General features: G+C 46.4%; 1 protein-coding gene across 4 annotated transcripts in view; it reads right to left on the bottom strand.

The window, feature by feature from the left end:
• LOC147105504 (early endosome antigen 1-like) overlaps nucleotides 1-23,830 on the bottom strand; it is an 84,989-nt gene that overhangs the window by 25,099 nt on the left and 36,060 nt on the right. For 3 of the 4 annotated variants that reach the window (XM_086009920.1, XM_086009919.1, XM_086009921.1), the window contains 3 exons: nucleotides 7,664-7,791; nucleotides 3,598-3,652; nucleotides 3,434-3,499 (listed from right to left, as the gene is read on the bottom strand). In XM_086009920.1, the coding sequence (XP_085866046.1) occupies nucleotides 3,434-3,499; nucleotides 3,598-3,652; nucleotides 7,664-7,791 (249 nt within the window). Of the gene's footprint in view, nucleotides 1-3,433; nucleotides 3,500-3,597; nucleotides 3,653-7,663; nucleotides 7,792-21,021; nucleotides 21,116-23,830 lie in introns of all 4 variants that reach the window. The other variant, XM_086009922.1, reaches the window with a different exon arrangement.

Here is a 23,830-nt window from a genome sequence, read left to right as displayed (position 1 = left end):
TTCACAAAGCATTCTTCCCCTGCTTCAGGAGGGCAATTATTTTAGTCTCCCTCCAAATAAGTGGAATTTTACCAGTTGCCAATGCCTCGGCGAAGGTGGTGGTCAACCATCTCTTCTCTTCGGGTTTTAGGAATTCTAGGTAAACACCATCTGGACCAGCAGCTTTTCCAGATTTGGTTGTTGACAGGGCTGTGTTTAGTTCGTCCAAGGTGAATGGATCACACAACTGTGTGGAGTTTGCACATTCTCCCCGTGTTTGCGTGGGTTTTCTCCGGGTGCTCCGGTTTCCTCCCACAGTCCAAAGATGTGCGGGTTAGGTTGATTGGCTATGATAAATTGACCCTTAGTGTTAGGGGGATTAAATACATGGGGTTACGGGGATAGGGTGGGATATGTGTCGGTGCAGGCTCGATGGGCCGAAATGGCCTCTATCGGCACTGTGGGGTTTCTGTGATTCTGTGAGTTGATGATCTTGGTGCCGCCATCATGTTTGTCGAAAGCTGCCGCTTCACCTGACGTCGAGATTCTTTGTCCACCGGAGCCTTTGATGTTTGTATCAGTGGGTTGCAATGGCCTCCACTCTGATTGTCATCCTGTGTTTATAGGCGGGGTTTGTCCCACCAAGTTGACAGAGCAGGGCCCATACTTTCCTGCTGGAGCGAGTGAAGTTAGTCTTCTCCACCTTTCACATCTCGCTGAGTTCAGGGACTCCAGCATTGCGGTGGCTGTGGCTGGGTTCTTGTTCAGCCAATACTCCTGGTAGAGAGCCTTGCTTTCTTCTGTCCAACAAGGAATATATATGTCTTTCTAAACCCCCGCGGTATACTGCGTTTTGCGGCAGCTTTAATAATTCCTATAAATCTGTTGAAGGCATTGGTGGAATCCACCTGATGTTGGTGCCAACTGACCTTTGGAAGGTTTCCCTGTCTGCTTTTTTGAAGTTCCATCGTGGTTCCGATTGATGTAATGACAGGAATTTCGATGCCAACATTGATGATTGAGGACCTGCGTTGTCCGTTAGGGAAATCATCAAAAACGGTTCTGGAGGCGATGACTGGGTTTCCTTTGCTGTCTTGAGAGAGGAAACATAGGTCTGGGTTAGAATCTCTCTGCCACCTTGACGAATGAAACGTACCTCGATCTTTGGCGTCAAAAAGGAGGAATTTATTCTCTAGTGAAGCCCACTGTACAATTGCTTCTCCATTACAGCGGACGTCTAATAGCCACCACACAATGAGGGGCTATGCAAAGTCTCATGATGGATGGGTGTCTAGGATGGAGCGCTGGGTCAGGCCACTGTACGAGTGGTGGTTTGTAGACATTGGAGATTGTTCACTCTCCCACGAGTGAAAACTCCGACAGTACAGGTACGCTCGAGTTCGGTGCAGCTTTCGATGCCTTGTTTGATGTAGCATGCCAGGTCATATTTGGGATGGTTATTGCAAGCGATTAGGTCAAAACCTGTGATACGTCCTCTTGTGTCGAACTGGTGGATGTGTTCGATGTGTGTTTCTTCAAGAACCAGGACATCGACGCTGTGGTGTTTCCTGAGTGACCTTCGAGATATTCGCATTTTGAACGGGAGATGTCTTCGATGTTAAGTTGGTACATTCGGATGGCTGGGCCTACATGTAGTTTTCTTTGGTCCGTTCGATTTGCTTGGTTTGTTACCATCACCGGGAGGTCGATTTAACGACAAGTTCGGTGTCCTTTGAGGCGACAATAGTTGTGAACTAAGATCACGTAACAGGGCGGGCCGTGAGAAAGCGGTCATCATCTACGTAGGTCATGACCAACGTATTGGACAACAGTGCAGTAAAAGAACAGCATCATTTTAAATATTTGGAATCTGATACCATTTACTTCCAAATATAAAAGTCAAATAGAGCTGAAGTAAAAATGGAAAATGCTGCATCTAACTTCACATCAGAGCTACTTCAACCTCATTTCCCCTTTATTTTCAATACCCTCTTAAAAATAAAATTCTCATCTCACCCCCTCTTAAATGCCTCGACAGGCTGAACTCCAACAGCCATTTGTAATATAGGCCATACTCCAAATAACTGTGAAAAAGCTCCTTCTACCCGCTCCCTTATGTCTCTTTGTTACGGGTGTCGTATTTCCCCCATTTACCCTCTCAAACCCTTTCGGACGTTTGAGTGCTTCTTTCAGATTCCCCCCAGCCAATCTTTGTGACAAGAAAACAAAAAAAAACTTACCGTCTCATCTTTGCTGTTCTTTCCAGCCAAAGGTTAAAAAAATAGAAATCTCAACAGTTCCAATGTGGCGGCATTGACTTCAGATCGCAGAGCAACACGGCGCAAGATAGCAAGTCAAATGACTACAAGTCCAGCAAAAATGGATCTTTACACCTACTGAGGCCCTTTGATGTCGTACTTCCCCAACAGTTAGAACGCAACATTGATCTACACTGAAGACGGAAGGGGAGTGGCTTCCTGTAGTGAGTGTGTTGGTCAACTGCACAGTTTTAAGCATTGTAATTAATATTTTAAAAAGTGATGCTTCTAAATACATTACTTATCTTTTAAAATGGTGTCTCACCAAAACAGGATCTTCCATCATTTAATCTCATCACCAGGACTCAAGATACCATTGATTTGATAAATCTTCAGTCCGGTTGCCACAATCTTTTGGTGCCACTGAATTGTATTTTTTTATTATTAATAAAATACAACGTCCTTGCAACAATCAGAATCAAACGGCACTGAAGGAGGCCATTCAGCCCATCGCGCCTGTGCTGGCTCTGAGCTATCTAATTAGTCCCACTCCCCTGCTCTTTCCCCGTAGCCCTGCTAATGTTTCCCTTCAAAGTATTGAGTCTCCTCTGGCTATCGACGCTCCTGCCAACGGAAACAGTTTCTCCCCATCTACTCTATCAAAACCTCTCGTAATTTTGAACACCTCAATTAAATCTCTTAACCTTCTCTGCCCTAAGGAGAACAACCCCAGCTTCTCCAGTTTCTCTGCATAACTGAAGTCCCTCACCCCTGGTAACATTCTAGTCATTCTCCTCTGCACCCTCACCAAGGCCTTGACATCCTTCCTAAAGTGCAATGCCCAGAATTGAACACAATACTCCAGCTGAGGCCTAACCAGTGGTTTATAAAGATTCAGCATAACTTGGTACTCTATGCCTCTATTGATAAAGCCCAGGATCCCGTATGCTTTAAAAAAAAAAAAAATTAAATCAGCCTTCTCAACTGGTCCTGCCACCTTCAAAGATTTGGGTGCACGCACACCCCCCGGGTCTCTGTTCCTGCATCCTAATCTAAGCATTATCAATGAATTCAGGGCTGCCGTCGCCTGGCTTAATGTGCAAAACGTGATATAAATTGGATGGTGACACTTTGGTTCCAATCCAGCTGGTCAGTTATCTCAAAGCCTGGCGTTTTAGGTATTTGAAAGGAATTACTTGCTTCAGCTGCTCTTGCACTTTATCCAGTTCTTTCTTCAGCTCCGCGGAGAACCAGCGTTCTTCCTGTGGAGAGAACGGACCAGCGTTTTGAGTACAGCGCCCCGGGCGGCAACATGCAATGAAAGGTGGGGCTGCAGAAATCCGAACGCGCACATTCCCACCTTTAAGGAGGCCTGCAGATCTTGCACCTCTTGTTGATGGAACACCAGGTCGTCCCTGCGTGTGGAAGGGAAACAAAATAATTACAGTCAGAGGCGGGTCTCTCGCTCTCTCTCAAATCAGGCACAGATCCAATTCTAGCACATGCAACAAACGGAATCAACTCCCTGCCCCCTCCTCCACCTCGCCAGACAGAACCCCAAATTAGTTTATTGCCAGCTGCAAATAATAACCAGTATCGGGGCATCGGAAAGCATTTGGGGTGCTCAAGCAACTCCTGAATTTTGTAACCCCTTCTTTCCAAAGAAAATGCCTTAGATCACGTGGCAGAAACAAGGGATGTTCTTCCAGAGACGGTCAGCTTTACACTTCAGCCAGTGAGAAGCGACCAGTTGGGCCGGAGCTTCTGAATCTTCCCCAGGATATTGCAGTGAAAGTGAGGAAAGTGATTGATCGAAGAGCGACACACAGAGGGAGTGCAGCCAAGGTTCACCAGACTGATTCCTGGGATGGCAGGACTGTCGAATGAGGAGAGATTGGGTCGACTAGGCCTGTATTCACTAGAGTTTAGAAGAATGAGAGGGGATCTCGTGGAAACGTATAAAATTCTGACCGGGCTAGACAGACTAGATGCAGGGAGGATGTTTCCCCTGGCTGGGGGGGGGGGGGGGGGGTGTCGAGAACGAGGGGTCACAGTCTCAGGATACGGGGTAGGACATTTAGGACTGAGATGAGGAGAAATTCCTTCACTCAGAGGGTGGTGAACCTGTGGAATTCTCGACCCCAGAAGGCTGTGGAGGCCAAGTCACTGAATATATATAAGGAGATAGATAGATTTCTAGACACAAAAGGCATCAAGGGGTATGGGGGAAGAGCGGGAATATGGTATCGAGATAGAGGATCAGCCATGATCATATTGAATGGCGGAGCAGGCTCGAAGGGCTAAACGGCCGACTCCTGCTCCTATATTTCTATGTTTCTAACTGGCGCTCGGAATTGGTGCTTGAGTTTTTGTCCAACCAAGACTTTTGTCCCCCCCCTTCCCCCGTTTGCCTTATTTGAAGAGTTAGATTAATGGAAGTGATAATGTTTCTATTGGAACCTTATTGCAAAAATTCCTATTTGAAAAATGGGCCATTTGAAGTCATTTTGTTTGGTCTGGCGAGTTTGAGTGCAAGCATTGCCCCGCCCCCAGCCCGGAAACAATATCTGCCCTATGCCACTGATCAGCATGAAAAACTGAAGAATACAACACTTAGCATATTTCACTAGACATGCAGATAGTGCAGGCATACTTACTCCAGCTGTGACAAGACTACAGAACCGAGAGGCAAATAAGCGAGCAGTAAAGTCTCCTTTATAAAGGGGGAACAAACAGGATACGCCCAACTTTTATATTTACACAGTATATTTAAAGATAAAGCAATTACGTATATGCAGATTTTAGTAGGGAGGAATGCTGTGCAGTACCGAGTCGAAGGATAAAGGCATTCTTTATTACAGCCCTTGCAGCATCGTAAGCTGCTGTCTGATTCACAATGAAGGACTGTGTTCCCAGGCTGGTTATTAGGTCACATTTCTTGGTAAAGGTCTGTTTGGATTGGCTGGATTTAGATAGTAGTTCTGGAATTTCTTTTGTGGGACGGCCCGGTTAGGAAAGAACGAACATTACTAGCATTTAGATAATGTCTTTCAAAATGTCAGGACGATGCCCTGAAGTGCTCGAGAGCCAATGAGGTACCTTCTGAAGTGCAGTCGCTGTTGTAATGTAGGGAATGCAGCAGCCAATTTGCACACAGCATGCTCCCACAAACAGCAATGAGATACATGGCCAGGTCTTCCGATTTTAGCGCTGTTGGCCGAGAACACCTGGGAGAACTCCCCTGCTCTTCTTTGAAATGGCAGCATTGCGTCTTTTACGCGCGCCGAGAGGGCAAACGGGGCCTCGGTTTAAAGACGGCACCTTCAACAGTGCAGCACTCCCCGCGTCAGCCTAGATTTTGCGCTCAAGTCTCTGGAGTGGGGCGCGACCCACTGAGGGCAGCTAACGTAGTACCATTATTCAAGAACAGTCGTAGGGATAAACCAGGGAATTACAGGCCAGTGAGCCCAACATCAGCGGTAGGGAAATTATTGGAAAAAATTCTGAGGGACAGAATTAGTCTCCACTTGGAAAGGCAAGGATTAATCAAGGATAGTCAGCATGGCTTTGTCAGGGGGAGATCATGTCTGACCAATTTGATTGAATTTTGAGAGGGGGTGACTAGGTGTGTGGATGAGGGTAGTGCAGTTGATGTAGTCTACATGGACTCAGTAAGGCTTTTGACAAAGTCCCGCATGGGAGACTGGTCAAGAAGTTAAGAGCCCATGGGATCCAGGACAATTTGGCACATTGGATCCAAAATTGGCTTAGTGGCAGGAGGCAGAGGGTGATGGTCGAAAGTTGTTTTTGTGACTGGAAACCGGTGTCCAGTGGTGTACCGCAGGGATCGGTGCTGGGTCCCTTGCTGTTTGTAGTGTACATTAATGATTTAGATATGAATGTAGGAGGTATGATCAGTAAGTTCGCAGATGACACGAAAATTGGTGGAGTGGTAAATAGCGAGGAGGGAAGCCTCAGGCCGATATAGACGGGTTGGTCAGATGGGCAGAACAGTGGCAAATGGAATTTAACACTGAAAAGTGTGAGGTGATGCATTTTGGGAGGACTAACAAGGCAAGGGAATACACAATGAAGGGTAGGGCCCCAAGAAGGACAGAGGATCAGAGGGACCTTGGTGTGCATGTACATAGATCCCTGAAGGCAGCAGGACAGGTAGATAAGGTGGTTAAGAAGGCATATGGGATACTTATATTCTATGCCTCGGCTAATGAAGGCAAGAGCAGGGAGGTTATGATGGAGCTGTACAAAATGCTAGTTAGGCCACAGCTGGAATACTGTGTGCAGTTCTGGTCACCACATTATAGGAAGGATGTGATTGCATTGGAGAGGGTGCAGAGGAGATTCACCAGGATGTTACCTGGGCTGGAGCGCTTCAGCTATGAAGAGACTGGACAGGCTGGGGTTGTTTTCCTTGGAGCAGAGTAGGCTGAGGGGGGGGACCTGATTGAGGTGTACAAAATTATGAGGGGCACAGATAGGGTAGATAGAAAGGAACCTTTCCCCTTAGTAGAGGGGTCAATAACCAGGGGGCATAGTTTCAAGGTAAGGGGCAGGAGGATTAGAGGGGATTTGAGGAAAAACTTTTTCACCCAATGGGTGGTTGGAATCTGGAACTCACTGCCTGAAAGGGTGGTAGAGGCAGGAACCCTCACAACATTCAAGAAGCATTTAGATGAGCACTTGAAACGCCATAGCATACAAGGCTACGGACCAAGTGCTGGAAAATGGGATTAAAATAGACAGGGCTTGATGGCTGGTGTGGACACGATGGGCCTCTTTCTGTGATGTATAAATCTATGACTATGACTGACACTTAAAAAAGGAGCCCCAAGGAACAAGTCTTTTTCTCAAGGGCGATCACAAAATAGTCACATCAGTCGACCTGTTCCCTACTGTTGTGTTACCTTATGCATCACGTTACAGACACTCCCAACTCACCCGGAACCATGTAATCTCATGGGAGAGGCAAAATAACCCAATACAATCCCAAGCCAATTAGGAGGGGGGGGGGGGGGGAAATTCTGAAAAATTCCTCTCCAACCCCTTTAGGCGATTTTGAAATGAGTCCAGGAGCCCACATTGACCTGGACTTGTATTACAGGATACCATCCTCTTGTACAAGGTGATCTCCAGCCCAGCCAGAACAGGTCCAGCTCAACCCAGATTTGCAAACATTAGTTTATATGTTCATTAAACATGGGGGGGGGGGGGGGGGGGGTTGTTGACATATAAACTGGCGTAAATTATAATATACCCAGATTTTGCCGTGTTTGACCTGGTGCCTTAAACACCGAGGGGTTGTGGCTGCAGAATAAACCCAAGATGTCTTAAATCAACCGAAACCCTGAAAATAGCAGAAACCAGCTTTGACGGGACTATTCCCACAGTAAAACAAACAAACAAACCTTCCCAAAGTCGGTCGGACTTCTTCCTGGGGGCCAGACTCATTTGCCGGATCGTGAAACGCTTCATAGTGCTTGAAGAGATCTTCTGCTGAAGCGTAAGACTTCATACACAGCGGGCAAATAAAACCCTGTTAAAGGAAAGTGGGCACAGAAATAAAGAGGCGGCCTGTTTGCGCGGACACAGACACACACACACAGAAATGCAAGGGCTGTATGGCCAAGTAGATCATGCCAGGCTCAGGGTCACTGGGAAGGTTGGGGGATGAATGCAACGTTACAACACTGAAGCGTTGATTATCGCAGAAGCTGATGAATATTGCATGCTGTCTGTGCACAAGTGTTCATCTCTGGCCATTAGTGTACTACAGCCAGCTCTTTAAACAACAAGCTCTCTCCTGACCACCCCCCCGACCCACAAACTCCAGGGCCTCGATTTAAGGACGAGGGGGCAGTTAACATGGAGCGGGGGGGGGGGGGGGGGTAAATATACCCACACTTTTCCTGCCACCATCTGACCCACTGCAATTTTAACTTCCAGGCGGCAAGGATACCCAACCCCAAGCTGGCAGGGTCCCCTTTAAACATGCAGATCAGGCTCCGACAACTATTTTAACCCGAGCCCTAGGCAGGGAGAGCAGTGGGGGATTTTCCCCCCTCGCCGCCCGCCCCCCAGGCCAAGCTGGAGCGATGGCCAGAAGAGAAGGCCCCAGTAAGGCAAGTCTTGAATTTTTAAGTTTTGTTTGCCAGGAGGGGCAGGAGTACTCCTCCAGGCCCCACAAGGAAACTTGGTCCCTCCCTTGCTTAACCGCCCCAAACCGATCACGAGAACCGTCCCCCAACTACCTGACTGCCGGGGAGCGTTCTCGTGGGTCCCCCACTGTGGCCTCCTGCCACCAAATTCCCACTCTCCTGCTCTTGTCCACCGGCCAGGCTGTGATTCCCCGCCAGGAGTCGGAGCCCAAATATGGAAATAAGACCCAGAAGTTAAAATGGATCCCAGCCAGGCCGCAACCGAGGGGAACCAGTCGGGAGATCAGGCTGGTCAAAGCGGAGGGACAATCACTCTCGGCTGAGCGACAAACGCCAAGGGCTGGAAGCAGGTCCCCCATCTCCTCAACTGGAGGGGAGGGGGAGTGAAAAATCAAAGCAAGGCCCAGAACGAGCACTGGGCTTCAAGTTCTACAATCAGCCACTTTTCCATCGAGACTACTAGTCGATGCCACTTAGTGAGGACTCGTGTGTCACCTGCCTGTCAAATACAACAACTTCCATTTATTGATACGGCATTCTTAACATAGTTAAATTGTCCCATGGCGCTACGCAGGAGAGCGTTGTCAAACAAAAAATTCCTCCTATTTTACATGGAAGTGGCGGCTTTCTTTCCCTTATAACTCACAAAAGCTGGGCCCGTATCAGTGAGCTGCGTTAAACACTCCCCCCGAACTTCAACTCAAACACCGAGAGATTAGAATGAATGGTGTAACAGTGCAGAAATATCCAATGAGAGGAGCAGGATGCACCTTGACTGCGACATTCCAATCAGCTCGGTCAGTAATCAAATTCATTCACAACCATCAACGTGCATTTATATAGCGCCTTTAACGTAGCAAAATGTCCCAACGTGCTACAGAGGAGCGATTATCAAACAGAACTCGACACCAGGCCAGATTAAATGATATTAGGACAGATGACCAAAAACTTGGTTAAAGAGAGGTTGGTTTTAAGGAGCATCTTAAAAAGGAGAGAGAGGCGGAGAGCTTTAGGGAGGGAATTCCAGAGCTTCGGGCCTTGGCAGCTGAAGGCACGGCCGCCAATGGTGAAGCGATTAAAATCAGGAATGCGCAAGAGGCCAGAATTAGAGGAACGCAGATATCTCTGGGGGGGCTGTGGGGCTGGAGGGGATGAGAGATAGGGAGGGGCGAGGCCGTGGAGAGATTTGAAAGCAAGGATCAGAATTTTAAAATAAAAAGAGCCGATGACCAAAAACAAAATTCGATCATTTATTCATAGATGAACCGTTTCCTGATCAGTATCATCATTCTCACCTTTAGAAACTAGCCTGGAAGCTAAAACGGAAACAGCTTGTCCTCACTACAGGCCTGTCCTCCAGTAAAAGGTCAAAACTGCGGAGTCGGGGACCCGGGCTCGGCCCCTCGCCCCGCGGGGACCCGGGCTCGGCCCCTCGCCCCGCGGGGACCCGGGCTCGGCCCCTCGCCCCGCGGGGACCCGGGCTCGGCCCCTCGCCCCGCGGGGACCCGGGCTCGGCCCCTCGCCCCGCGGGGACCCGGGCGTGGTGATCACCCGGGCGCGGTGATCACCCGTGGGGACCCGGGCTCGGCCCATCACCCGTGGGGACCCGGGCTCGGCCCATCACCCAAGGGGACCCGGGCTCGGCCCATCACCCAAGGGGACCCGGGCTCGGCCCATCACCCAAGGGGACCCGGGATTAGTGATCACCCGAGGGGACCCGGGCTCGGCCCGTCAACACTTGGCCAACAAGCATTAGTTTTCCAAAAGGAAGATCCCGAACAAAATTAGCTTCACGACCACACCGGCCAACCAGCTCTCCAGCTGGAAATAGATACTTCAAACTGACATGCCAAATGCGGTCATCACTCTCATGACCCTTCCACTGAAGCAATATTCTCGCTGGTGCGTGGAATATCTAATCATTCCACTTCTGTCAAACCTGCTCCTACACCTTGGTTCAAAGATGCCCGTCGGGTTTGCCTCACGTCAGAAGTTTTGCCCATCACACCTGTTGTCGGGATCGCTTGGAAGCATCGCGAGCCAACTTTACCCCCGCTCGATATTTCTGTACGCTCAGTCTCTCAGCTGCTACCTCCCAGTCCGTCCAGTGCCATCAGCTGCCAGCTCTCATCTTTTCATTGAACTCGCTGCTCTTCAACTCCAACCTTGATGATTGTGAAGATACTCCCTCCCTCTACTGTTGCACTCTGTCCAATGTGACGTTTTCTCCGAGCCAACACGGTGGCATAGTGGTTAGCACTGTTGCCTCACAGCACCAGGGACCCGGGTTCGAATCCGGCCTTGGGCGACTGTCTGTGTGGAGTTTGCACATTCTCCCCGTGTTTGCGTGGGTTTACTCCGGGTGCTCCGGTTTCCTCCCACAGTCCAAAGATGTGCAGGTTAGGTTGATTGGCTATGATAAATTGACCCTTCGTGTTAGGGGGATTAATTATGTGGGGTTACGGGGATAGGGTGGGATATGTGTTGGTGTAGGGGTTACGGGGATCGGGTGGGATATGTGTCGGTGCAGGCTCGATGGGCCGAGATGGCCTCTATCTGCACTGTGGGGTTTCTGTGATCATAGAAAAATAGGAGGAGTAGGCCATTCGGCCCTTCGAGCCTGCTCCGCCATTCAATATGATCATGGCTGATCCTCTATCTCAATACCATATTCCTGCTCTCTCCCCATACCCCTTGATGCCTTTTGTGTTCAGAAGGCTTTCGCTAAGGTCCCGCATAAGAGATTAGCGTGTAAAGTTAAGGCACATGGGATTGGGGGCAAGGTATTGACTTGGATAGAGAACTGGTTGGCAGACAGAAAGCAAAGAGTTGGAATAAACGGGTCTTTTTCCGAGTGGCAGGCAGTGACTAGTGGGGTACCGCAGGGATCGGTCCTTGGACCCCATCTATTCGCAATATATATTAATGATCTAGACGAGGGAATTGGGTGCAATATCTCCAAGTTTGCAGATGACACAAAGCTGGGTGGGCGTGTGCTGTGAGGAGGATGCCGAGAAACTACAGGATGATTTGGACAGGTTGGGCGATTGGGCAGAAGCATGGCAGATGCAATATAATGTGGATAAATGCGAGGTTATCCACTTTGGTGGCAAAAACAGGAAGGCAGATTATCTGAATGGCAATAGATTGGGAGAAGGGGAAGTGCAACGAGACCTGGGTGCCCTTGTGCACCAGTCGCTGAAGGTAAGCATGCAGGTGCAGCAGGCGGTTAAGGCGGCAAATGGTATGTTGGCCTTCGCAGCGAGAGGGTTCGAGTACAGGAACAAGGATGTCTTGATGCAGTTGTACAGGGCCTTGGTGCGACCACACCTGGAGTATTGTGTACAGTTTTGGTCGCCTTATCTGAGGAAGGATGTTCTTGTCATGGAAGGAGTTCAGCGAAGATTCACCAGGCTGATACCTGGGATGGCAGGAATGACGTATGAGGAGAGATTGGGTCGATTGGGCTTATTACTCGCTGGAGTTTAGAATAATGAGAGGTGATCTCGTTGAAACTTATAAAATACTAACAGGACTAGATAGACTGGATGCAGGAAGGATGTTCCCGATGGCCGGGGAGTCCAGAACCAGGGGTCACAGTCTAAGGATAAGGGGTAAGCCATTTAGGACTGAGATGAGGAGGAATTTCTTCACCCGGAGAGTGGTGAACCTGTGGAATTCTCTCACACAGAAGGCAGTAGAGGCCAATTCATTAAATATATTCAAGAAGGAGTTAGATATATTTCTTAAGGCTAAAGGGATCAAGGGATATGGAGAGAAGGCAGGGACAGGGTACTGAATTTGGATGATCAGCCATGATCGCATTGAATGGCGGAGCAGGCTCGAGGGGCCAAATGGCCTACTCCTGCTCCTATCTTCTATGTTTTTATGTTTCTAAATCTATCTATCTCCTTCTTAAATATATTCAGTGACATGGCCTCCATAGCCTTCAGTGGTAGAGAATTCCACAGGTTCACCACCCTCTGAGTGAAGAAATTTCTCCTCATCTCAGTCCTAAATGTCCTACCCTGTATCCGGAGACTGTGATCCCTCATTCTAGATCCCCCAGCCAGGGGAAACTTCCTCCCTGCATCCAGTCTGTCTAGCCCTGTCAGAATTTTATACGTTTCAATGAGATCCCCTCTCATTCTTCTAAACTCTAGTGAATACAGGCCTAGTCGACCCAATCTCTCCTCGTACGACAGTCCTGCCATCCCAGGAATCAGTCTGGTGAACCTTCGCTGCACTCCCTCTATGGCAAGTATATCCTTTCTTAGGTAAGGAGACCAAAACTGCACACAGTACTCCAGGTGTGGTCTCACCAAGGTCCTGTATAACTGTAGTAAGACATCCTTGCTCCTGTACTCAAATCCTCTTGCAATGAAGGCCAACATACCATTTGCCTTCCTAACTGCTTGCTGCACCTGCATGTTTGCTTTCAGTGACTGGTGTACAAGGACACCCAGGTCCCTTTGTACATCAGCATTTCCCAATCTATCACTATTTAAATACTCTACCTTTCTGTTTTTCCTAACCGTGAATAACTTCACATTTATCCACGTTATACTGCATCTGCCATGTATTTGCCCACTCACTCAACTTGTCTAAATCGCCTTGAAGCCTCTTTGCATCCTCCTCACAACCCCATCTAGTTTCGTGTCGTCAGCAAACTTGGAAATATTACATTTGGTTCCCTCATCCAAATCATTGATATGTATTGTGAATAGCTGGGGCCCAAGCACTGATCCCTGTGATACCCCACTAGTCACCGCCTGCCACCCCGAAAAAGACCCATTTATTCCTACTCTGTTTTCTGTCTGTTAACCAATTTTCAATCCATGCCAGTATATTACCCCCAATCCCATGTGCTTTAATTTTGCACACTAACATCTTATGTGGGACTTTATCAAAGGCCTTCTGAAAATCCAAATACACCACATCCACTAGTTCTCCCTTATCTATTCTCCCAGTTACATCCTCAAAAAACTCCAGTAGGTTGTCAAACACAATTTCCCTTTCATAAATCCATGTCGACTGTCTAATCCCGTTGATATTTTCTAAGTGTCCTGTTATCACATCCTTTATAACAGACTCTAGCATTTTCCCTACGACTGACGTTAGGCTAACCGGTCTGTAGTTCCCGGTTTTCTCTCTTCCTCCTTTTTTTGAATAGTGGAATTACATTTGCCACCCTCTAATCTGCAGGAACTGTTCCATAATCTATAGAATTTTGGAAGATGACAACTAATGCATCCACTATTTCCATGGCTACCTCTTTTAGTACTCTGGGATGCAGATTATCAGGCCCTGGGGATTTATCGGCTTTCAGTCCCATTAATTTCGCCAGCACTAATTTTTTTTAAATTTTTTTACTAATACCAATTTCCTTTAATTCCTCCTTCTCACCAGACCCTTGGTTCCCTAGCATTTCTGGGAAGTTATTTGTGTCCTCATCCGCGAAGACAGAACCAAAGTATTTGTTTAATTGCTCTGCCATTTCCTTGCTCCCCATTATAAATTCTCCTGTTTGACTGTAAGGGACCTACATTTGTCTTCACTAATCTTTTTCTTTTTACATACTTGTAGAAGTTTTTACAATCCGCTTTTATGTTCCTTGTAAGTTTACTTTCATACTCTATTTTTCCCCACTTAATCAATCTCTTGGTCCTTTTTTGCTAAACTCTAAACTGCTCCCAATCCTCAGGCTTGCTATTTTTTCTGGCAACTTTATATGACTCCTCTTTGGATCTAATACTATCCTTAATTTCTTTTGTTAGCCATGGTTGGGCCCCTTTTCCTTTTGTGTTTTTATGCCAGAAAGGAATGTATAACTGTTGCAATTCATGCATTCGTTCCTTAAATGTTAGTGATTGCCCATACACCATCATGCCTTTTAATGAAGCTCCCCAATCTATCATAGCCAACTCACTCCTCATACCATCGTAGTTTCCTTTGCTTAGATTTAGGACCCTAGTTTCAGATTGGACTTCTTCACTTTCCATTTTAATGAAGAATTCTATCATGTTATGGTCACTCTTCCCTAAAGGACCCCGCACAACAAGATTAATTAACCCCTTCTCATTGCGCAATACCCAATCTAGGATTGCTTGCTCCCTAGTTGACTCAACGTACTGGTCTAAAAAACCATCTCGTACACACTCCAGGAATTCATCCTCCACAGTATTATTGCTAATTTGGTTTGGCCAGTCTATATGTAGATTAAAATCACCCATGATTACTGTAGTACCCTTGTTACATGCATCTCTAATTTCCTGTTTGATGCCATCCCCTACATTACCACTACTGTTTGGCAGCCTATATACAACTCCCACCAATGTTTTCTGTCCCTTGGTGCTTCTTAGCTCCACCCAGACTGATTCTACATCTTTATTTTCTGAGCCAATATCCTTTCTCACTATTGCCCTGATTTCATCCTTTACTAACAATGCCACCCCACCTCCTTTTCTTTTTTGCCGGTCCTTCGTAAATATTGAATATCCTTGGATATTCAGCTCCCAGCCTTGATCACCCTGCAGCCATGTCTCCGTAATTGCAATTATATCGTATCCGTTTACATCTATTTGCGCTGTTAATTCATCTACCTTATTACAGATACTTCGTGCATTCAGATACAGATGTCTTTTTGACATCTTAACAGCTTTTTGTACTATGGCCCTATTTGTCTTACCATTTTTTCTTACCCGGACCCTATTTGTTAGCGCACTCTTTTGTTTGTACGCTCTGACCCTTCCTGGCTCAATCTGGTTATCCTTACCCCAATCACTTTCCTGCACTGCTTCCTTGTCTTTTCTCTTTAGCATTCTAGATTTCTCTCCACCGGGACCCTCCCCCCACTTATTTAGCATATGCTGGACGCTCCGGTTTCCAACAACAACAACTTGCATTTATATAGCACCTTTCAAATGAGACGTTAATCAGAGGCCATGTCTTCCCTCTTAGGTAAAAGATCCCATGGCACTATTTCGAAGAGGAGCAGGGGGGTTCTCCCCGGTGTCCTGGCCAACACTTATCCCTCAACCAACATCAATAAAACAGATTATCTGGTCATTATCACAACGCTGTTTGTGGGGTCTTGCTGTGCGCAAATTGGCTGCCGTATTTCCTACATTACAACAGTGACCACTCGAAAAGTACTTCATTGGCTGTAAAGCGCTTTGGAAGGTCCCGAGAGGCGCTATACAAATGCAACTCACTCTCTCTTTAACATGGTAAAACATCTCAAGGTGCTCACGGGAGCATTATCAAACGAAATTTGATACCGAGCCACGAAGAGATATTAGGACAGGCGACCAAAAGCTTGGCCAAAGAGGTAGATTTTAAGGAGCATCTTAAAAAGCGAGGGCTGGAGTGGTTCAGAGAGGGAATACCAGAGTTTAGGGCCTCGGCAATTGAAGGCACGGCCACCAATGGTGGAACAAAGGAAATCGAGGACGCGCAAGAGGTCAGAATTGGAGGAGTGCAGAGATCTGTGAGGTTTGTAGGGTTAGAGGAGATTAGAGACAGGGACTCCAGTAAGAACTCCAGTCCTGATGGCATCCCTCCCTTCTCAAGATATGTGCCTCTAAATTTAACCCCTCTTTGTACAATCTCTTCTACTCCTTGCCCAATTGTCTTCCTCTTCGGAAATTTCTTCACACCATCTTACCCTTAAGAAAGGTGATCCCTCTTGCCTTTCAAAATAGCAGCCAATTCCCCTTCTGTCACTTCTTTCTAAAGTATTAGAAGTTGCTGTTATCCAACACTGAAGTCCTGGAGCAAGACATGCTGACTAGTGCAGGTTTCAGCACACCCAGTCCACTACAGACCGTTGCCTACACTATACCTCTCCAGTACTCTGCTCCTGAACACACTGCTGAATCATACCTCAGTGTCTTGGACATCTGGGAAGCCTGTGGCAATGCCCCCGGGCACATACACTTCATAACATTTTACTATCAAATGGCCTCTCACCAATACTGTTCACAGGTCTCCAAGTCCCTCTCAAATAACTCTGTGCAGATAATAGATTATCATCTGACTTTTTGTTAACTCAGGCCTTTCCCACTACACTCTCTCCTGCTCACTCATTAAAAATCCTCTCCACTCTTTTGCAATTGATTGCCTCTGATCTTAATGCTAATGCAATGCTCACAGCCCTCTCAATCCTCTGATCATGCAATGGCAGAATCACTACCTCTTGATCTCCTCATGCCCCTCAACAGGACAATGGAAAGCGTCACAGTTTATGCAGGTCTCTCGTAAGCCTAACTCGTCGTTGCCATCTTCGATGAATTCTGGCTCAAGTCTTTCTACATGCATCTACATTCGTGGCCTTACAATCTTCTCTGACCTTGTGGATTCCCCACGTATTCTCCATTGCTAAAGCTGCTTCCTACAAACTGTTTCCTATACCTTGCCAAACATTTCTTCTTCCCTTAACAATACAACTCTGTGTGAAGCCCAACTCTGTGCAAGACTTGAATACTGCTCCTAATCTAGGGAGGCTCTTCCAACACTGGTCACCCATTTCTGGACAGTCTACAACTAAAAAAGCTATATAATTGCAAAATACTGCGGATGCTGGAAATCTGAAATAACAGAAAATGCTGGAAATACTCAGGCCAGGCAGCATCCGTGGAGAGAGAAACAGAGTTAACGTTTCAGATCTGGGACCCTTCATCAGAACTAAAAAAGCTAGCCTGATAACCAAGCCTTCTCTCATCTCTAACCTTTCGCTTACCCAATTAAAGCCTTTCTCTGTCACCATCAATGTCACTGCTCTTCTGAACTTTCCTCCGAAACTCCGAACACTCCATTCTCTTCATATCCCACGGTACTGAAGTCAAGACTCATTATAGAAAGTGCAAGGAGGCCACTGGGCCCATCAAGCTCATTACACCCAGAGTCCATGAATAATTGACCGAGCATGGATTCCCTCCAAGTTGGCTTATGGGAGATCCAGACAAGTTGAGTGAAGAATTGCAATTAACAAGATGTTCAATGCCCCATGGAAGGGTACAGAGGGGAAAAGTAGCAGCAATTCAGCCACTGAATGGTACGAGGATGTGGATCCAACACCTCAAAGAACATTCATCTCCTTTCCTACCTACCCTGAAAATAAGGATCAAGCAACACGGTCAATCCCTCTTCTCTACAGAGCTTGTTTTTGATTGACTTTTTTCAGGAGCTCCTATAAACTGGGTCTTTGAAGACAGCAATTGTAGCTTCTAATAATTACAGTCCAGTTATTTTGGGGGGGGGGGGGGGGGCATTCTCGTGGACATTCTGCAGGATGTTACCATTGAACATCTGAGGTACACGGTTATCATAGAGCAGTCAGCCTTAGCTTTATAATCAATAGGCAAAGCTTTACAAACCTTGAGCAATTATCTCAGCGAGTGAACAAGGTTAAATCTAATAGATGTAGTTATGTCAGAGAAAACCTCAATGTGCTACTTTTCTGAATAGAATTTTAGACTCAAATTAAAAATTGGCTCTTACATTTTCTGACTGTGACCAGGATATATATAGTCCATACACAAAACCATCCAAAGACTATCCAGTTTCTATTTCCGAACAGCTGTCTACAGGAGAGCATGCAGATAGTTTGATACGCAATACAGCAACTACACTTTAAGCACCCTTTGTTGCATCAGTCTCAAATTTTAGTTTTCCATCGAAGACATACTTGTGCCTCTCTGTGTGGGGCTGTCAATCACTGACATGTTCTGTGTATATTTTTGGAGTTCCTCCCCAAATGTAATTTATTATTCTCTAGCCAGGAGGGTAGAATGGGACTATTCTCTCTCGAGTTTAGAAGAATGAGAGGTGATCTCATTGAAACATGCAAGAGTCTTAGAAGGCTTGACAGGGGAGATGCTGAGGCAGTTTCTCCTGGCTGGAGAGTCTAGAACGAGGGGTCATGGTCTCAGGATAAGGACTCGGCCATTTTAGGACAGAGATGAGGAGAAATTTCTTCACTCAGAGGGTTGCAAATCTTTGGCATTCTCTACCCCAGAGGGCTTTGGAGGCTCAGTCGTTGAGTATATTCAAGGCTGAGATAGATAGATTTTTGGATACTAAGGGATATGGAGGTCGGGCGGGAAAGTGGAGTTGAGGTCGAAGATCAGCCATGATCTTACTGAATGGTGGAGCAGGCTCGAGGGGCCGTATGGCCTACTCCTGCTCCTAATTCTTATGTTCTTAAAGGGGATAATTGAATTAGGAGCCCGTTAATGGGTATTTTTAATCATCAGACTCGAAAAGGACATTAATGATGGTTTCCGTTATGATCAGATAGCAGAATTAGCAGTCCAGGAGTTCACACCTCAAAGTGGTAAAAATGGTTAATATCTTTCTTAATTCCCTTAACATTGAAAAGTCCGATATAATCTTCAAACGAGCCCGCTTCCAACATCGAGAGAGAAATGAGGCAGAAACATAGAAGATAGGAGGAGTAGGCCATTCGGCCCATCGAGCCTGCTCCGCCATTTAATAAGATAATGGCTGATCATCCAAATTCAGTACCCTGTCCCTGCTTTCTCCCCATATCCCTTTAGCCTTAAGAAATATATCTAACTCCTTCTTGAATATATTTAATTAATTGGCCTCAACTGCCTTCTGTGGTTGAGAATTCCACAGGTTCACCTCATCTCTGTCCTAAATGGTTTACCTCTTATCTTTAGACTGTGACCCCTGGTTCTGGACTTCCCCGCCATCGGGAACATCCTTCCTGCATCTAGTCTGTCTAGTCCTTTTAGAATTTTATAAGTTTCAATGAGATCCCCTCTCATTCTTCTAAACGCCAGCAAATATAAGCCCAATCGACCCAATCTCTCCTCATACGTCATTCCTGCCATCCCAGGTATCAGTCTGGTGAATCTTCGCTGCACTCCCTCCATGGCAAGAACATCCTTCCTCAGATAAGGCGACCAAAACTGCACACAATACTCAAGGTGTGGTCTCACCAAGGCCCTGTACAACTGCAGCAAGACATCCTTGCTCCTGTACTCGAATCCTCTTGCTATGAAAGCCAACATACCATTTGCCTTCTTAACCGCTTACTGCACCTGCATGCTTACCTTCAACGACTGGTGCACAAGGACACCCAGGTCTCGTTGCACTTCCCCTTCTCTCAATCTATTGCCGTTCAGATAATAATCCGCCTTCCTGTTTTTGCCACCAAAGTGGATAACCTCGCATTTATCCACATTATACTGCATCTGCCATATCACCCAACCTGTCCAAATCATACTGGAGTTTCTCGGCATCCTCCTCACAGCACATACGCCCACCCAGCTTTGTGTCGTCTGCAAACTTGGAGATATTACATCTAGTTCCCTTGTCTAGATCATTAATATAAATTGTGAATAGCTGGGATCCTAGCACCGATCCCTGCGGTACCCCACTAGTCACTGCCTGCCACTCAGAAAAAGACCCGTTTATTCCAACTCTTTGCTTCCTATCTGCCAACCAGTTCTCTATCCAAGTCAGTACCTTACCCCCAATCCCACGTGCTTTAACTTTACACGCTAATGCGGGACCTTATCGAAAGCCTTCTGAAAGTCCAAATACACCACATCCACTGGTTCTCCCTTATCTATTCTACCAGTTACATCCTCAAAAAATTCCAGATTAGTCAAGCACGATTTACCTTTTGTAAATCCATGTTGACTTTTTCCGATCCGGTCACTGTTTTCCAAGTGCTCTGCTATTACACCTTTTATAATGGACTCTAGCATTTTCCCCACTACCGATGTCAGGCTTACCGGTCTATAATTCCCCGTTTTCTCTCTACCACCTTTTTTGATGGTGGGGTAACATTAGCTACCCTTCAATCCATGGGAACTGTTCCAGAGTCTACAGAATTTTGGAAGATGACCAGCAATGCATCTACTATTGCTAGGGCCACTTCCTCAAGTACCCTAGGATGTAGAGACAGCAGTGCTGGAGTCCTCAATTCTCTGATTTCAACCGTCTATTCCACGAGTCAAATCAAGAAGGGTGCTGTGGTGTCACTGTCAATGTTACGTTTCATCAGACACTCAGTCAAGTGTTACGGACAAGAACCAAGAATTATGACTCTTTCTTACTTTAGACCAATGGTCGACTCTTAACCGCTTTCTGAACAGCCTAGCAAGCCACTCAGTTATGTCAAACCGCTACCCAGCGGTTCAAGGTGGCAGTCCACTACCACCTTCAACGGCAACAAGGGCTGGGCAATAAATGGCAGCCTTGCTAGTGACGCCCACATCCCGCGAGTGAATTAAAGAAAGTTCACGTCTGGTCTAAGTCAAGTATTGTCCCGTTAGGTTCTTGCTCTATTTTTTGGCTACTGTGCAATTGTCTTTGTAAATAAATTTGATTGAATAGTTTTAGCCTGAAGAAAACAGTCTAGCAGTATAGTACTTACCACCTTTTTGAGTGGACAACAGAGTGGGCACTGGTGGTCTTCAGTCCATTATTCCACAATAAAAGGGTACTCATTTGCAATCTATTCCACTCACAAGTATCAGCTCATGGAACTGGTTGCTAATGGAAACTGCCATTTATCTGTGAATGCAAGGTAAAGGCATTGGACAAAAGCCCAAAGCATAACCGTAGTTTACCTGGATTTTCAAGCAGCAAAGTTCCTCATGTGAGGCTAGTAGGGAAGACCAAGATACTTCGAACGGATTGCAAATTGACCATACAGATTCACAACTGGGGAGAAACAAGAGACAGAGGGTGACGATCAAGGGCAAAAGCTTTGCCTCAAACAGAGTGACCAAAGGTGTAGAGAGTCTGTCTGGGACCCCTATGCAGAATATTTGACGATATGGAACAGGGCACTTGATTGCTCCCTTTCTCACACACAAGAACATAAGAAATAGGAGCAGGAGTAGGCCATTGGGCCCTTCGAGCCTGCTCCGCCATTCAATGAGATCATGGCTGATCTTCTGCCTCAACGCCATTCACCGGCCCTATCACCATATCCCTTGATGCCCTTACTAGTCAGAAATCTATCGACTTCTGTTTTGAATATACCCAATGACTGAGCCTCCACAGCCCTCTGGGGTAGAGAATTCCAAAGCTACACCACCCTCTGTGTGAAGAAATTTCTTCTCATCTCAGTCCTGAATGGCCTACCCTTTATCCTGAGGCCGTGGCCCCTGGTTCTAGACTCCCCAGCCAAGGGAAACATTCTCCCAGCATCCATCCCATCAAGCCCTGTAATCATTTTGTATGCTTCACTGAGATCCCCTCTCATTCTTCTGAATTCAAGAGAATACGGGCCTAGTTTACTCAATCTCTTCTCATACGACTGTCCCACCATCCCAGGAATCAATCTCGTGAACCTTTGTTGGCAAGTATATCCTTCCTTAGGTAAGGAGACCAAAATTGTACACCGTACTCCAGGTGCGATCTCACCAAGGCCCTATATAATTGGAGTAAGACTTCTTCACTCCTGTACTCAAATCCTCTTGTAATGAAGGCCAGCATACCATTTGCCTTCCTAATGGCTTGCTGCACCTGCACATTCACTTTCAGTGACTCATGTACAAGGACACCCAGGTCCCTTTGAGCATCTGCATTCCCCAATCTTTCACCATTTAGGAAATACTCTGCCTTTGTTTTTTCTACCAAAGTGGATAACTTCACATTTATCCACATTATATTCCATCTGCCATGTTCTCGCCCACTCACTGAGCCTGTCGGGATCCCCTTGAAGCCTCTTCACAACTTGACACTGCCACCTAGCGTTGTATCATCAGCAAGTCCCCTCATCCAAATCATTGATATAGATTGTAAATAGCTGGGGCCCAGGCACTGATCCTTACGGTACCCCACTAGTCACAGCCTGCCATCCTGAAAAAGACCCGTTTATCCCTACTCTTTGTTTTCTGTCTGTTAACCAATTCTCAATCTATGCTGGTATATTACCCCCAATTCCATGTGTCCTAATTTTGTTCACCAACCTCTTGTGTGGGACCTTATCGAAGGCCTTCTGAAAATCCAAATACACCACATCTACCGGTTCCCCTTTGTCTACTCCCCTAGTTACATCCTCAAAGAACTCCAATAGGTTTGTCAAACAGGATTTCCCTTTCATAAATCCATGTTGACTCTGCCCAATCTTACTATTAGTTTCTAAGTGCCCAGTTATTGCATCCTTTATAATAGACTCCAGCATTTTCCCCAACTACTGATGTGAGGCTAACAGGTCTGTAGTTCCCCGTTTTCTCTCTCCCTCCTTTCTTAAATAGCAGTTACATTTGTTTATTGTATATTCTTTGAGGTAGGGTGACCAAAGCCGTGTGCCATACTCCAGAACTAGCCTCACCACCGACCTGTAAAACGTGGACTAACTTGTCCTCCAATATCTGGCAGATCCACAAAAGTTTTTTTTTTTTTTTTTTTTTTTTTAAATTGCCTTTTTGATAAACACTTCACACGAAACTGATGCTTTCTAGCTGCAATCGGTGATCCTGTCCAAATCTGTCTTTCCGAACCCACACCACTACATCCTCCAACAGTAATGGAGGGAGGAGAACCCCCCTAAAACAATGAATCAGCCAAGCTTCTGAACAGTCCTGAATGCAGGCAGAAGGACAGGTCTGCCATGAACAACGTCGCTGCATTCTCCTCACCGTTCCTCGAAACACAGGGAACGTTAGCTGCAGTTGAGAGTTTTCTGGCCACAGACACAAGATTTGGAATCACTGATCCAGCATTTTACATGACTTCCCCCCCCCCTCATGAGCCTAAGCTTCCTTATACAGAGCTCAAAATAATTAGTCAGACACCTGCATAGCCTTTCAAATCGACATAACCTGTTGGTCTTGTAGATCAGACTCGAGGGGCTGAATGAATGGCCTACTCCTGTTCCTATGTCTGCTCCGAGGTGCTTTCATTTCCTGTCCCTCCTCTCACAACACAACAGGCAGCAAAAAAAAAAAACTAGCTGGAAAACTTCAAGCAACCCATCAGTGGTAATGAAACCAGACAAACCACAACTTACGAGTGCTGCTGTCGTAAGGCTTTTAAAATGTCAGAATATGGCTGACCTATTTAGGTTAAGTGGACCCATTCCCTAGTAACGGTCTACATTGCTGTTTCTAGTTCATTGCTGGCGGTCATCAGAGTTGTGTAGATATTGCAAACGGATGGCAAAATTACCAGCAGTCTAAATATCTGCCCCCACTGTAGTTAATAAAAGACACGAACTCCAAAACTACCAAGAGCTTCAAAAAAGTCTTAACTGATGAACGCTGGCGAGATGGTCCAATGTTACCACACATTATTGAGTTCTCTTCCATACTGACCATAAGAGTTGTGAAACACACTTAAGTGTTGCAATCTTCTCCATCTGACTTGGGTATTTCCACGCTCGATTAAATCTGTGCTGTTCACTATGCGGAGTGGGGGGGGGGGGGG

This window comes from Somniosus microcephalus, chromosome 17 (assembly GCF_052327205.1).
Source record: "Somniosus microcephalus isolate GS21.2 chromosome 17, FLI_Smic_1.0, whole genome shotgun sequence".
Taxonomy (NCBI): Eukaryota; Metazoa; Chordata; class Chondrichthyes; order Squaliformes; family Somniosidae; genus Somniosus; species Somniosus microcephalus.
This window is presented reverse-complemented; position numbering and strand designations above follow the sequence as displayed.